Source organism: Pongo pygmaeus, chromosome 23 (genome assembly GCF_028885625.2).
Source record: "Pongo pygmaeus isolate AG05252 chromosome 23, NHGRI_mPonPyg2-v2.0_pri, whole genome shotgun sequence".
Classification (NCBI taxonomy): domain Eukaryota; kingdom Metazoa; phylum Chordata; class Mammalia; order Primates; family Hominidae; genus Pongo; species Pongo pygmaeus.
Window position 1 is genome coordinate 31,777,808 of NC_085931.1, and position 14,311 is coordinate 31,792,118.

General features: G+C 53.9%; 2 protein-coding genes across 3 annotated transcripts; both read right to left on the minus strand.

The window, feature by feature from the left end:
• Positions 1-369: 369 nt before the first annotated feature.
• On the minus strand, positions 370-9,276 carry THAP7 (THAP domain containing 7). Its single transcript, XM_054469113.2, has 6 exons — positions 8,755-9,276; positions 2,679-3,051; positions 2,425-2,504; positions 1,849-2,004; positions 1,240-1,380; positions 370-1,025 (listed from the first exon to the last, which is right to left on the minus strand). The coding sequence occupies exons 1-6, from the start codon at positions 8,829-8,831 to the stop codon at positions 473-475; spliced, it is 1,380 nt and encodes a 459-aa protein (XP_054325088.2). The 5' UTR covers positions 8,832-9,276; the 3' UTR covers positions 370-472.
• On the minus strand, positions 7,988-14,198 carry LOC129022860 (tubulin alpha-4 chain-like). 2 transcript variants are annotated; one of them, XM_054469116.2, is made up of 2 exons: positions 11,324-11,525; positions 7,988-9,429 (listed from the first exon to the last, which is right to left on the minus strand). In XM_054469116.2, the coding sequence occupies exons 1-2, from the start codon at positions 11,333-11,335 to the stop codon at positions 9,082-9,084; spliced, it is 360 nt and encodes a 119-aa protein (XP_054325091.2). In that variant the 5' UTR covers positions 11,336-11,525; the 3' UTR covers positions 7,988-9,081. The 2 variants fall into 2 exon arrangements, with proteins under 2 accessions (XP_054325091.2, XP_054325090.2); XM_054469115.2 differs by lacking the exon at positions 11,324-11,525 and adding an exon at positions 13,702-14,198 and having other exon boundaries at positions 8,211-9,429.
• Positions 14,199-14,311: the final 113 nt, after the last annotated feature.

Genomic DNA, 14,311 nt, shown 5'->3' on the forward strand with positions numbered 1-14,311 from the left:
CAGAAGCCTGTCATGCTCCTGCTTGAGAACCGGATCTAGACTGGGTTTTAGAAGTGTTCTCAAAGGGGCTGGCTGGTTTAAGTCAGGGCTGTTTCAGATCCTATGGAGAGGGCACCTGGAGCTGTCTTCCTGGCCCTTACTCACACCATCCTGCCCCTACAGAGAAGCCTGTGGGGCACGGAGCTGCGCTGGCAGGGCTGACTGCCACCTGTCTACCAGTAGCTCTGAGGGGTGAGAGCCAGGCTCCCTGTTCTCCTTGGCAAAGAGCTTGGACTGAGCCCTCTGGGAGCTGCAGCCGCTGTCTGGGGCAGCAAGCTTAGTACTCAGAGGGGCTCCAGCCCCCAGCTGAGCCAGACAGCAGGCCCTCCGTCTAGAATCCGCTTTATTATGGCACCTGGTGGGTCTGGTGGGATCTGAGGGAGGAAGAGGCTGCAGTCTTGCTGGGTAGCCCCTCGGTCAGTCCAGCAGCCCCTCAGGCCATGCTGCTGCTCAGCTGCATGGCAAAGTCCTGCACATGCTCCTTCAGAGTCTGGCGGGCATCTGCCTGTGCCCGCTTCTCCCGTGCCCGCTCCTGCTGCAGCTTGGTCAGTCTCAGCCGCAGCCGCTGCTCCCGCCGCTTGCAGGCCTGCAGCTGGCGCTGGGCCTTGTCAAGGGCATCAAGGGCCGCCTCAGCTCGCCGCTTCCAGAGTAAGGCGCTGCCCACCTGGTAGCTGTGTTCATTCTGGATGTAGGCTCCGGCGGGTGGGGGCAGGCGCAGCATATAGGCTGAGGGGGAGACTGGCCGTGGTTCGAGAGGGGAGGGCTGCCGCTCTGGTGAAGGCTGGGCACTGCAGCCTGCTTCATCTGCCTGGGCACCCAGGGGGCCCAGTAGGTCTGAAAAGGGGCTGCTAAGGCCAGGCTCCAGCCTCCCAGCTGGGGAGGCCGGCAAAGTGGCAGGTGCTGAGGCCTCTTCTACAGGAAAGCAGGTGACATCAGCAGGTGGAGGTGGAGAAAATGGAGTTGTGGGCCCTCGGCCCTCGGAGCAGCTGGTAAGGGGGAAGAGAGAGACTGATGGGCTAGGCTGAGGGCTTGCTAGACCCCACTCCACCAGCCCACCTGATCCACCCTTAACACCCAAACCCGATCCACAGGTTCTGTGCAGCAAGAACCCTGTCCAGCAAGACTGCTGGCAGACACCCCTAGGGCCCAGTCCCTCAGCCTAGGGGTGGGAGTGGGGCATTCCCCACCCATACCACATACCGCTTCCTGCATCGTCTGAGCCGGCTGACTTCAGGGGGGCCAGGTGAATAACTGTGTCCTTTGGTCTTGGTTGTCCGGCGCAACTTGGAGAAAGACTCAAATATGGTGGGGACTGCCCCCTCCTTTAGCCTGTGATACCCGCTGTGGGGAAAAGCAACCCAGATGAGCTGGAGAACAAGTGCTGCCTCCCCAGGCCAATCTGCCCCCAGCACCAACGCCGTGGGAGGCTGGAAGGCATCGTGCAAACAATACGTCTGGGGAATACCAAGTTAGAGCTACACCAATCGCTTCCCTGCAGGACTCCTCAAAGTCCAGGTGTGTGGAAAGCCTGCACAAGCCGAGCTGGGCTGACCAGCCAGAAAGAATTCTTTGATTTGTGGACTTGCTGGCAAGACTGGAGCTCTGAAAAATACTCTCTGGAAAGGCTCCTGTTTTCCCCTTGTGTCACAGGCACAGTGATCCTGGGGGTAGGTTTCACTGTGCAGAGCTGGGAAGAGGAAACAGCCCCCTTGGACGCAGGCTGCTCAAGGGACTTCCAGGACCCGCAGCTGTCCCAGTCCGCCGGAAGCCCCACATCCTACCCCAGCGTCGGCCGGCAGGGAGGCCCACCTGATTCCCACCAGCTCAAAGCAGTTCTCCTCAAAGTGTTTGGAGCAGAAGTAGATGTACTCGGATGCCGGGTCCCACAGGCCCTGGCCGCTGGGGTCCAGCCGCTGGCAGTTGGCCAGCCACAAGCCTCGCCTCGGGTTGTCTTTCTTGGGAAGTCTGTGGAGCCACAAACCCGTGAGCACCGGGCTGTCCACAGCCCTGGGCTCATGCTGCCCAAGCTCCCCAGAAGGGAAACGCAGACCCAACACGCGCCGCCACAAGACCTCCCTGCGACCCCGCCGGATAAGCACCACCGCCCGGGCACAGACGAGGCAACGGAGGCCTCGAGAAGAAAAGCAGTTTCCTCAGCGTCATCTGGCAGGTAACAGAGTGGGGCAGGTCCAAGCCGGCTAGACTTCCCGTCCTCCCCTTCCCGACTGCATTTGGACCCGCCGGGACCGTCCCGCTTCACCTCCCACCCACAGGTTCAAGCCTCCTCAGTATCCGAGAAAGGCGCGAAGCCTCTACGCAGTTGCGACCTGAGGCGAGCAACAACTAGCGCATGCGCACGTGAGTCCGCGGCGCACGCGCGCTGACCTGTGGAAGGAGATGCCGCGGTTGCGCGTCTCGCGCGTGTCCCGTGTGCAGCAGCCGGCGGCGGAGCAGTGACGCGGCATCTGGGAAGGAGGCGGGAGTTAAGTCGCAAGCGGCTCTCCGGGCATCCAGAGGAGCCTCGCGCCTCCAGCCGCCGCTCCTCCCCAAGGGGCTCTGGCCTGTCGGGTCCCCCCCGGCCCGTTGTTGCCCCAACCCCGTCCCAGCCGATTCTCTTGACTTCTGTCAGCGGCACTCACGGTCTGGCCATTGCTGCGCCGCCGAAGTCTCGCGAGGGGTAGCGCGCGCCGGAAGTTGGTACCATAGAGACTGGAGAGCCGGAGGTGCCCCGCCACCCGGGCTGGGCGGGGCGAGTTCCTAGCGAGCTGGGGTAGTAAGCGGCGCCAGTGTGCGAGTCTCTGTCGCGTCCGCGTCGTCCCAGCTCCTCGGACTACCAGTATTGTGGCCCACGTGGGCTTCTCTTTCGTCCGTTCAGGCCTCACTTTTCTCCGTAAACACCCCGGCACGATGGAGCGGCCCCAGTGTACGGGTCGGCCTGGGAGCGGAAAGCGGCAGTGTTCTGGGAGCCTCGAAAGCCGCAGGGGCGGCAGCTCGCCTCGGGAAGACCTTTGACTGAAGAAACAAAACGGGGCCTGGGACGCTTGCTCGAAAGAACCCGACAAAAACCAGAGCCTGCACTCACTCACGTACGGGGGAGGTGGACTTCGGGGAGGGTTATCTGGAGGAGGAATCTCTCAAAGTGCAACACAGGGGAAAGACAATATCGCAATACAGAAATTTTATTATTTTATCTTATTATTTTTTTGAGAGCGGAGTCTCGCTCTGTCGCCCGGGCTGGAGTGCAGTGGCGCGATCTCGGCTCACTGCAAGCTCCGCCTCCCGGGTTCACGCCATTCGGCTGCCTCAGCCTCCCGAGTAGCTGGGACTGCAGGCGCCCGCCACCATGCCCGGCTAATTTGCAATACAGAAATTTTAATAGGTAATTAGCTCTCCTAGCGTTGTGGTGGGGAATACAGAGGCATGGTTGCCTGCCGCACCCTCCCCTCACTATTCTTCGCCTTCTTCAGCCTCAGCTTTCACGGAATCCATGCCCACATCTTCATAATCCTGCAGAGCTGCCGGATCCTCGCGGGCCTCGGAGAATTCCCCCACTGCCATGCCCTCCGCCACGTACCAGTGCACTAAGGCGCACTTGGCCGAACTTATGGTCCAGGCAGGCCCAGGCCTCCGTGATGGCCATGGTGTTGCTCAGCATGCACACCGCCCACTGCACTTTGGCCAGGTCTCCCACAGGGACCACCGTGGGGGGCTGGTAGTTAATGCCCACCTGTCAGAGATGGGCAGCATAGAATGAAGTTTATATTGGCCTCAGAAATGGGAGCTCATTAAAAATTAGAGCTGTGGACCAGTTCCAACACTGTGTTTTAAGAATTGCTTCTATATTTTTTGGCATTATCTGTTATCTATCGACAATTAATATCCTTTTACGACTTTTTTTTTCCTTCTTTTCTTCTTCTTCCTCCTTCTCCTTCTTCTTCTTTTTTGTTGTTGTTGTTGAGACAGGGTCTAGCTTTGTTGCCCAGGCTGGAGTGCAGTAGTGCAATCTCGGCTCACTGCAACCTCTGTCTCCCAGGTTCAAGCAATTCTTCTACCTCAGCGTCCTGAGTAGCTGGGATTACGGGCACGTAAGATGGAGCCCGGAAGACGGAGATTTCAGTAAGCCCAGATTTCGCCACTGCACTCCAGCCTGGGCTACAGAGCGAGACTCTGTCTCGGGAAAAAAAAAAAAAATTATTATCCATATTACCCATACAGTAAAACACATGAAAAAGAATGAGAACCCTGTCTTGGGATATAAATACATCCAAGGTATATTGTATACTTTGTAAAAAGAAAAGTGAGTTGAAGTCTATGTATTTATGTGTAAAAAAATCTATGTAATAACATACACAGGCTAGAGCCTTGGGCAGCTAGGGTAGCATCATGCAGGAGGAGGACAAACGCCTGCTGAGGTGGTGATCCTGCCTTGCCCTGCCAAGCATGTAGCAGTTAGCAGCAACTAGATACAGACAGACTCCACAGGAGTTGGAAGGGGCAGAGAGAAGGGTTCGTACCCTGATCAGGGAGTGTCCTCCCACAACTGTAAGGCCAAGCCAATCAGCCCTTCCAAGTGGGAGTGCTGCCAGCTTTCTGTTTACTGTGACCACCTGTGTGCAGTGATTGGGTCTGTCAGCTACAGGAAAGGGACACACGTGTCTGCTGGCCACTGTCAACATCACCTGTATAACAAGAGATTAATATGCCTTGAATATGTACAGAACATTTTTCAAAGGACAGAAGCAGCTCTGGGGAAGAAGAGGACTTCAGCTTTTCAGTCTTCTGCATTCTTTTAGTATTTTGCCACATATCAGGTTTTGTTGTTTTGTTTTGTTTTTGAGACAGGGTTTCACTCTGTCACCCAGCGTTGAGTGCAGTGGTGTGATCTTGGCTCACTGCAACCTCTGCCTCCCGGGTTCAAGCGATCTTCCCGCCTCAAGTGATCCGCCTGCATCAGCCTCCCAAAGTGCTGGGATTACAGGTGTGAGCCACCACGCCCAGCCCATATCAAGTTTTTAAAATTTTTTTGAGATGGAGTCTTGCTCTGTCATTCAGGCTGGAATGCGTGGCACAATCTCGGCTCACTGCAACCTCCACCTCCTGGGTTCAAGCAATTCTCCTGCCTCAGCCTCCAGAGTAGCTGGAATTACAGGCAACCGCCATCATGCCTGACTAATTTTTGTATTTTTAGTAGAGATAGGGTTTCACCATGTTGGCCAGGCTGGTCGTGAACTCCTGACCTCAGGTGATCCGCCTACCTTGGCCTCCCAAAATGCTGGGATTATAGGCGTGAGCCACTGACCGCACCCAGCTTTTTTTTTCTTTTTTTTTGGAGATAGGGTTTTGCTCTGTCGCCCAGGTTAGAGTGAAGTACAGTGGTGCCATCTTGGCTCACTGCAGCCTCAACCTCCCGGGCTTAAGCAGTCCTCCTGTCTCAGCTTCCTGAGTAGCTAGCACTACAGGAAGTGTGCCACCATGCACAGCTAATTTTTTATTTTTTGTAGAGACAGGGTTTTGCCATGTTGCCCAGGCTGGTCTCAAAGTCCTGGGCTCAAGCCACCCACCCAATGGATTACAGGTGTGAGACACTGTGCCTGGCCAACATAAGCACTTTTATAATAAAAAACCCAAATGTTCGTATTTTTTTTTTCTAGGGGTCTTGTTCTGTCACCCAGGCTGGAGTGCAGTGGCGCAATCATGGCTCACTGCAACATCTGCCTCCCAGGCTCAGGTGATCCTCCTACCTCAGCCTCCCAAGTAGCTGGAACTATAGGTGTGTGCCATCACACCCGGCTAATTTTTTGTATTTTGTGTAGAGATGGGGTTTCACCATGTTCCCCCAACGGATCCTGAACTCCTGGACTCAAGCTTTTTTTTTTTTTTTTTTTGGTGAGAGAGGGTCTCATGTGGTCACCCAGCCTGGAGTGCAGTGGTGCAATCTTGGCTCACTGCAACCTCCGCCTCCTAAACTCAAGTGATCCTCCCACCTCAGCCTTCCAAGTAGCTATAGGTGCGTGGCATCATGCCTGGCTAATTTTTTGTATTTTTGGTAGCCTGCCCAACACGGCGAAACCCCATCTCTACTAAAAATACAAAAAATTGGCCGGGCGTGGTGGCTTATGCCTGTAATCCCAGAACTTTGGGAGGCTGAGGCGGGCGGATCACGAGGTCAGGAGATCAAGACCATCCTGGCTAACATGGTGAAACCCTGGCTCTACTAAAAAATTTAAAAAAAAACATTAGCCAGGTGTGATGGTGGGCACCTGTAGTCCCAGCTACTCGGGAGGCTGAAGCAGGAGAATGGCGTGAACCCGGGAGGCGGAGCTTGCAGTGAGCCGAGATCGCACCACTGCACTCCAGCCTGGGTGACAGAGTGAGACTCTCTCAAAAAAAAAAAAAAAAAAAAATTAGCCAGGCATGGTGGCGGGCGCCTGTAATCCCAGCTACTCAAGAGGCTGAGTCAGGAGAATTGCTTGAACCGGGGAGGCAAAGGTTGCAGTGAGCCGAGATTACATCACTGCACTCCAGCCTGAGCGACAAGAGTGAAACTCCATCTCAAAACAAACAAACAAACAAACAAACAAGAATGTATGGTAAATCACACTAAGACTGACAAAAAGGAAATTAGAGCAAAGAGAATTCAACAAGGTCCATCTGGGGCTGGACCATCTTCTGGGGGGACAGGAGAGGCTGTGACTTTATCTCCCCACAGACTAGCCTCCCTACTGTCTCACAAGACTTAGCTACAATAGGAAACCTCTGCAGAGCATAGCATCTCCCACAGTGCCTGCCAGCTAAGGATGTCTTCCAAATGTAACACCACTTGAAAAAAAATTCCCCTACTCAAGTTGAGAGGCTTAATAATTAGACACAGAATGGAGGGTTTCACCTCCTACCTGTAACATCTAACATCTAAGGTCTGTAATCCTCCTATGTAACATGTAATGAACATTCCAGGTTGGTGTAACTGTTGTAGATTTTACCCTTCTTTTTCCTTTTTTTTTTTTTTTTGAGACAGTCACGCTCTGTTGCCCAGGTTGGAGTACAGTGGTGATCTTGGCTCATTGCAATTTCTGCTTCCCTGTCTCAAGCAATCCACCCACCTCCGCCTCCCCGTTAGCTATGACTGCAGGCATGCACAACCACACCCGGATAATTTTTATATCTTTTGTAGAGACAGGGTCGCACTATGTTGCCCAGGCTGGTCTTGAACTCCTGGGTTCAAGCGATCTTCCAACCTTGGCTTCTCAAAGTGCTGGGATTACAGGCATGTGTCACTGAGCCTGGCCGATTTTACCCTGTTCTATGAATCACTTTAAGTCTGTCAACTTAAAGATGATTTGCATCAACGTGAGATGAAAAAGATAGATGATCTGTGTCAAGGTCTTGTAAAGTGGCTGAGAGAGGGCCAGACAGATTCAAGAAGTTGTGTGCGTTCAGAGGCAAGTTATGGCCATTCCACGTGGGAAAAAGAAGACACATACCTGTGACTTTCTCATATCATTTCAATCTGGAATGATCCTGGAACTTGCAACTCCTCAAACACCTTCAGAACTTATTAAGACTTATAAATGTGGGATCCATAGCTTTGCCTAATGTGGGAAACCACTGTAGACAAGGGCTCTTAACTAATCAAGGGCACAAAGTTGACCAACACAGGTGTGGTGAGGCATTTAGCCTAGTCATCACAACAGATCTTCGAGCCTGACATTCTGTTATTTGGCTTCCAAATTCATGGTACTTTTCTCTTGGTAGACAACTGACTGTAAGCATAGCTAAAGGAGCACCAAATCATCAGTCTGTGTGTGAGGCAGAGGTCTCTGCTTGGTTTGGAGAAAGGGCAAAGACCTGCCTTTGGTCTTCACAGTAAACACTGCACAATGTATTTAAAAATCTTTACAGAAATATTAGTTGGCCAAAATTCAGTGACAAAAGGTGACCAAGATGATGTAAAGTGTAAAAACCACTATTTATAACACAAAAAATGATAACATAGAACCTGACAAATTACTGAAGTGAGCAGTGGAGTAATGTGGAGGACAGACCAGGACCTGCAGTCAGATAATCTCTGATTTCTCTCTGCATCACTTGCTGCCTGTGAGGCTTCAGACACCTAAAGCTATCTCAGCCTTTGTTTTCTTTTCTTTTTTCTTTTTCTTTCTTTTTTTTTTTTTGAGATGTAGTCTCACTCTGTCACCCAGGCTGGAGTGCAGTGGTGCAATCTTGACTCACTGCAAGCTCTGCCTCCCAGGTTCATGCCATTCTCCTGCCTCAGCCTCCCGAGTAGCTGGGACCACAGGTGTCCGCCACCACGCCCAGCTAATTTTTTGTATTTTTTAGTAGAGCCGGGGTTTCACCGTGTTAGCCAGGATGGTCTCGATCTCCTGACCTCGTGATCCGACTGCCTTGGCCTCCCAAAGTTCTGGGATTACAGGCGTAAGCCACCGTGCCCAGCCTCAGCCTCTGTTTTCTAAAGTGTAAGATGCTGGTAATATTGCCCCATGAACTTTAAAGGGTAGCAGTAAGATATGAGGGAACATAAAGTATCTGGTAAAGTATAAGGCAGTAGGAAATAAATTACTAAAATTATTCTCCTTGCAACCTAGCTGACGTCAAAAGGGGTTGTCTCCACAAAGGATGCGGGCCTTCAGGGGCAGCATTATTCTGCAGGTCTGCTGCTTCCTGACGGCACAAGGACTCCACATCACCCAGTCCTACCTTAAATCCAATCGGACACCAGTCCACAAACTGGTTGGTGTGCTTGCTCTTGATGGTGGCGAGAGCCGCACTGACATCTTTCAGGACCACATCCCCTCTGTACAACATGCAGCAGGCCATGTACTTGCCGTGGTGAGGGTCACATTTGACCATCTGATTGGGTGGCTCGAAGCGGGCACTGGCGATCTCGGCCACGGACAGCTGCTCATGGTAGACCTTCTTGGCTGAGATGACCAGGGCATAGGTGGCCAGGGGGAGGTGGATGTGGGGGTACAGCACCAGGTTGGTTTGGAATTCTGTCAAGTACACATTCAGGGCCCCAACAAATCACAGGGAGGCCGTGATGGAGGACACGATCTGCCCAGACGACTGAGGTTGGTGTACGTGGGACACTCGATGTCCAGGTTGTGCCGACATGTCATAGGTGGCTTTGCTGTCGACCGTGAAGGCACAGTCAGAATGTTCCAGGGACGTGTAGGTGGTCAGGATGGAGTTGTAGGGCTCCGTCATGGCCGTGGAGACCTGGGGGACTGGGTAAATGGCAAACTTCAGCTTGGACTTCTTCCTGTAGTCCACCGAGAGCCGCTCCATGAGCAGAGACACGAACCCAGAGCCAGTGCCGCCCCCAAAGCTGTGGAAGATGAGGAAGCCCTGCAGTCCCATGCACAGATCCGCCTGAGAGAAACCGGACAACGTGAGCCAATGCCCGTGGGAGCCACACCACCAACCTCCACCAAGCTGGGGCCACTTCTCTTTCTCTCTGAGAGTTGATACGGATTCAGACCATCCATAATGAACACACATCACACTTTGAAACAGAGAAAAGCAGACAATATAGATCTATGCACAAATAACCATGCACACTTCATAGTAAGACGTAGCAGAGGTCTAGGAAGGCTGGTTTGAAGAAATACACAGAAGAAAAATGGATGGACTAACCAGAGCGCTCAGCCAGCCTGCTGGACTGGCACCCGTGGCTAGACACTTTTGTTTAGCACCATGGAGAGCTCCCTGTGCAGAAGCAAGGACTCAGGGCATTGCCCCCTCTCTACCTGAGAACTAGACTCAGCGCCCAGCACTGGATTTGATAATACCGGTACTCAAATACATGTGCTTTCCTCTTTACTCAGACACTTCTAGGGCTGGCAGGGTCAGACAGTAATCCCCCACTTTGTGGGGAGGCCCTGTTTTTGCTGAACAGCTCAAGGGCAGGAAGGTTCTGTGTGACCCTTGCAGCTGTCCTATGTGGTAGGTGCTACCATTGCCATGGATCAAGTGGGGAGGCACAGATACAAGCTCCTTCACCTCTCAAGGGAGTCGGGCCCTCCCACAGATCTCCTCTTGGAGAAAAAAAATGGCCTTGCTGGGCCTGTCGATTTCCAGTCCCCACCCACCTCCCTCATGTACATGGGTCTGCTTGTGAAGCCTTCATAACACCTTAGCTTCCAGGCCCTCCATCCCAGCTGCCTCTCTGGCACTTGCCCTTTTACTGTGCAGGTCCAAAGAGACACCTGTATTCAGTTTGTCAAAGTCTGAAATAAGCCTGTCTTTTTATTTCACTGACTCCCAGTAGTAATTTTTTTAGAAGGCAAACTGCTTCTCTGGCAGTTACACTCCAGGGCCAATTCTCAAAGGCCAAGTCTGGTGCCACCCCACTCCCTCTAAGCTGCTTGAGCCAGATGAGAGCTTCTGAAATGCTGCACAAAAGAGTTCTCCTGGGGCATCCATTAAAATGCCGATTCACGAGCATTCCCCTAAGAGTTTGGTTCAGCAGGTCCAGGGTCAGCATCTGCATGCCTAACCCAGGGTCCCAGGTGATTGTTACTATTATTGGACCATTTGAGGAGAGGCAGGTAGAAGTGCAAATTCCTGGCAAAGCAGACACTCAGGGGCATGAGATGATGAGACCAAGGAATCCCAACCATGTCTTCTACCTCACCTGGAACAAAATCTTTACCCTTTTTGCCACGGCCTACAGCCCTGCAGCCCCCTCTGTCCTCTCCACCTCACAGCCTGGCCACGCTTCCCTGGCTCCCTAGCCTAGTCACACTGCTGTCCGCCAGTCTGGGAAACAGGCCCGCATGCTCACTGTTCCTCTGCTTGAAATGCTCTCCCTCTGATCTTGCCATGGCTGACTCCTTCCCACTCTGCACATTTCAGCTTAAATGTCACCACACAGAGGCCTCCCCAGCCACCTCTTTAAAGCAGGGGGTCCCCATTCTTCTCTAGAATCATAAACTATTTGTTACTTTTGCAGTGCCAATGATTACTGAGAATGATGTTGTTAACATTGTTCCTTGAGGTCAGGAACTTGGTTTTGTTCAAGGTGGATCCCTGGTGGCTAAGTCAGTGCCCAGCACATACAGCAGTGGGCAACGAGATATTTGTGGAAGGAATGAAGAGTTCCGTGTGGCTGGACTGGAAGAGGAGTGGGCCAAGGTGGGGTGTGGGGAGCAGGAGCCAGAGCACATGCTCCCTGGCGATGTGCAGTGCGGTCCTGCCAACCCCCACCCACCCCTGCCCCAGGAAGCTGAGCTTTCATGGCCATGGTGCCCTGGGCAGGCATTACCTGCTTGGTCATTCAGCTGGTTATAGCTCAGGTCCAGGGACTTCAGGTCTATGTGGGCCAGCAGGAGTTCGGCAAGGTACTGGGCCGCCTGCTCCTCCAGGCCATTCCTTGACAGCTGCATCTTCCGCATGGCCTGGTTCACAGTGAGGGCAGCACAGAGGGCCTGGACTCCTGCCACTGCCAACTGGTTCTCCAACAGGTCCACATCTGGGGGACGGAGCCACTCCTCAGCCAGTGGAATGCAAAGCCAGGCACCCCCTCCTCCCTCTTCTGCCATCCCCCAAACCTCCAGGTCTGAGGCAGACGAAAGGGCCTTACAGGTTAACTGTCCCGGGGTTGCATGGTGGCTCTGGCTCCCAATGGCTGGGTCCCTTCTGGCCCCTGACCTCCCCCTCCCTGTGTGCCCACGAGCTTCTGTGTCAAGTGGTTAAAACCGCCTGCCTCCTGGTACTGTAGAGACTGCTGTGGTGGGGGGCAGCCACCCCATCGATGATTGTGTCTGGCAGTGATATCACCACCCACTTCAGAAGCCCTCACTGCCCCATTGCCAGGATTGGCAATAATAGCCCAGGTGGCCGTGCATGGAGCACTTACATGGGTCACACACTCTGATCACTTCAGGAGTGCATTTCACTTCATGCTCACCACAGCCCCAAGCCTGTGAAGTCTTGTGGGGGCCATTTCACAGATTGGAAACTGAGCTGCTTTCATAGGTCATCCCGTTTTCTCAGTGGCAAAGCCAGCATTTGGATTCAGCTTCAATGAACTCCCACCTTGCCCACCCCTTTCTTGAACTTCCCCGCCCCCAACTCTCTGTGTTGCAGGACTTTCCACCCTGCATTCAGGCACTGGGAGTCTCCCATGTGCAGGGCAGGGCAGGAGAATGGGTGCCAGCCAGCAAGGAAGGAGAGTGGTGGGGTGGGGTGGATGAGGAAGGGACTTGTATCCAGCATTGGCTGCACAGCAGAGGGTCTAACTCCACCCCACATACCCCCTCCTGTGATGAGGCCCCTCCTCTATCCACCAGCAACACCAGCAGGCCTCAGGTGACATGACCCAGCTTTCAGGGGTGGCGGCACATCCCTGAGGAAAGGGAGGACTCACACCTGCCCCATCTACTGCAGATGCTGCTGCTTTTGCTCAGGGCACATGCCAGGGCCTCTGTCACTGCCCCATAGAGCCCACTGTCCCAAAAGTTCAGCCACTTGACATATGGATTGGAGCTCAATGAGGAAGCCAGAGCCCGGCGCCCTGGGAGAGACAGAGCAAACACACTGGCCACTATCCTGGCTCATGGTCCAGGGCTCAGCCTGCTCCACGTCCCCCACCTGGAAAGTACCCCCCTTTCCACCTGCTTAAGGGACACCTGCTTCTCCTTTTAGGCCCCACCTAGGTCTCCCCTACCCCCATCTCTCCCAGAACCCCCAGCGGGTTAGAAGCCTGAAGGCTCCCCAACCCTTCACGCCATCTGTCATAGCCTCAATCCCATCTGTCTCCCAGATGTGGAGGTTGGGGCATGCCTGGCACAGGCAGAAGCTGGGGAGTGTAGGGGACAGACTCAGGGGCATTCCCATGGCTGTTGTCTCCCGGGGCCTCTCCCTGTAAGCCTGGACCCAGTGTCCTTCCAGTGGTACCTGGGGCCCCAGGCCACCGTGCAGCAGGTTCAGCTCTGGGGAGCTCCCTTGGCACAGAAAGCAGAAGATGGGCACAATGCTATGGATCCGGCAAGACCTCAGGTAGAGGGTGTCCCTGACCAGTTCTCCAAGTCCATGGGTGCCTGGTAGGAGACAGGGGGATGAATGTGAACCCCCGCATGGCTATAGCCACCTGCCTCCTCCCCTGCCCTGCATCACTACCTGGCCTATTTTTTGCCTCTAGAAGCACTGCTTCCTATGCTCCTTAGGATCACTGCCCCCATATGACAGATGAGAACATCGAGGCTAAGGCAACGCAAATCTTTTCCTTAAAGTCATACAGCTGTCAAAAGAAAGCTGGACAACCTGGGCAACATAGCGAGATAAAAAATTATTTAAATTAGCCAGAGGTGGTGGCCCCCTGTAGTCTCAGCGACTCAGGAGGCTGAGGCAGGAGGCTCACCGGAGTGCAGAGTTCAAGGATGCAGTGAGCTATGATCCTGCCACCGCACTGAAACCCGGGTGACAGAGCAAGACCCTGGCTCTAATAAATAAATAAATACATAAAGTCTCACAGCTAGTGGTAGCTAATCCTGCCAGAGTCAGACCTCTACCTGTCTGATGCCAAATTGCACACTGTGTCTTTTAACCTGATTGCAGACCACAAATGTTTTGTGAATATTTTCCCCAGGAAAAAAAACAGAAGTACTTCTAAATTCTATACATCCATTAGATTAGTTTTACCTGTGGATTGGGAAAACCCAGCTCTGATTGCATTTCAGGGCGGGACAGCCTTTGGTGTACTGTCTGGCGGGATTTTCCATTTTAACCTCTTTCTAGAAGCGCCTTCTCATGGTAAAGTTCCTGAAGCCGCCAGGAGCGCCGAGGGGAGGGCAGGGGGCTGGAGACACCCCGCAGAGGGCTACGTGCACTGCTGGACAGGGGTCTCCTGCCTCCTCGGCCCCAGCCCACCTCCCACAACCCCTGCGGGAGAAGCCGCCAAGGGGAGGAGACGGGCCTGGCCCCTGCCCCGAGCACCTTCCGTCTCTAGGTCGGAGTCCGAATCGGCCTCGGGGACCCCTGCAAGACGTCCACAGGCCGCCGTCGCCTCTTCCTCCTGCTTTTCATCCTCCCCAGACCTCTCGCAGGAACCACTCATTGTTACGCCCCTTTCGCAGCCTCAGACCCTGAGGCGGAGACCGCTTGGCGCCTCACCTAGAGCGCGGCCCGGGGATGTGGGCGGAGTCTGCGGCTGCGCTGACCAATCGAGTGTGGCGTCCATCGACTGGCGTCGGCCACGGCAATTAGCGACGCGCTCCCCGCGGCGGTCGCCCCGGCAACCCGGGGCTGTTGG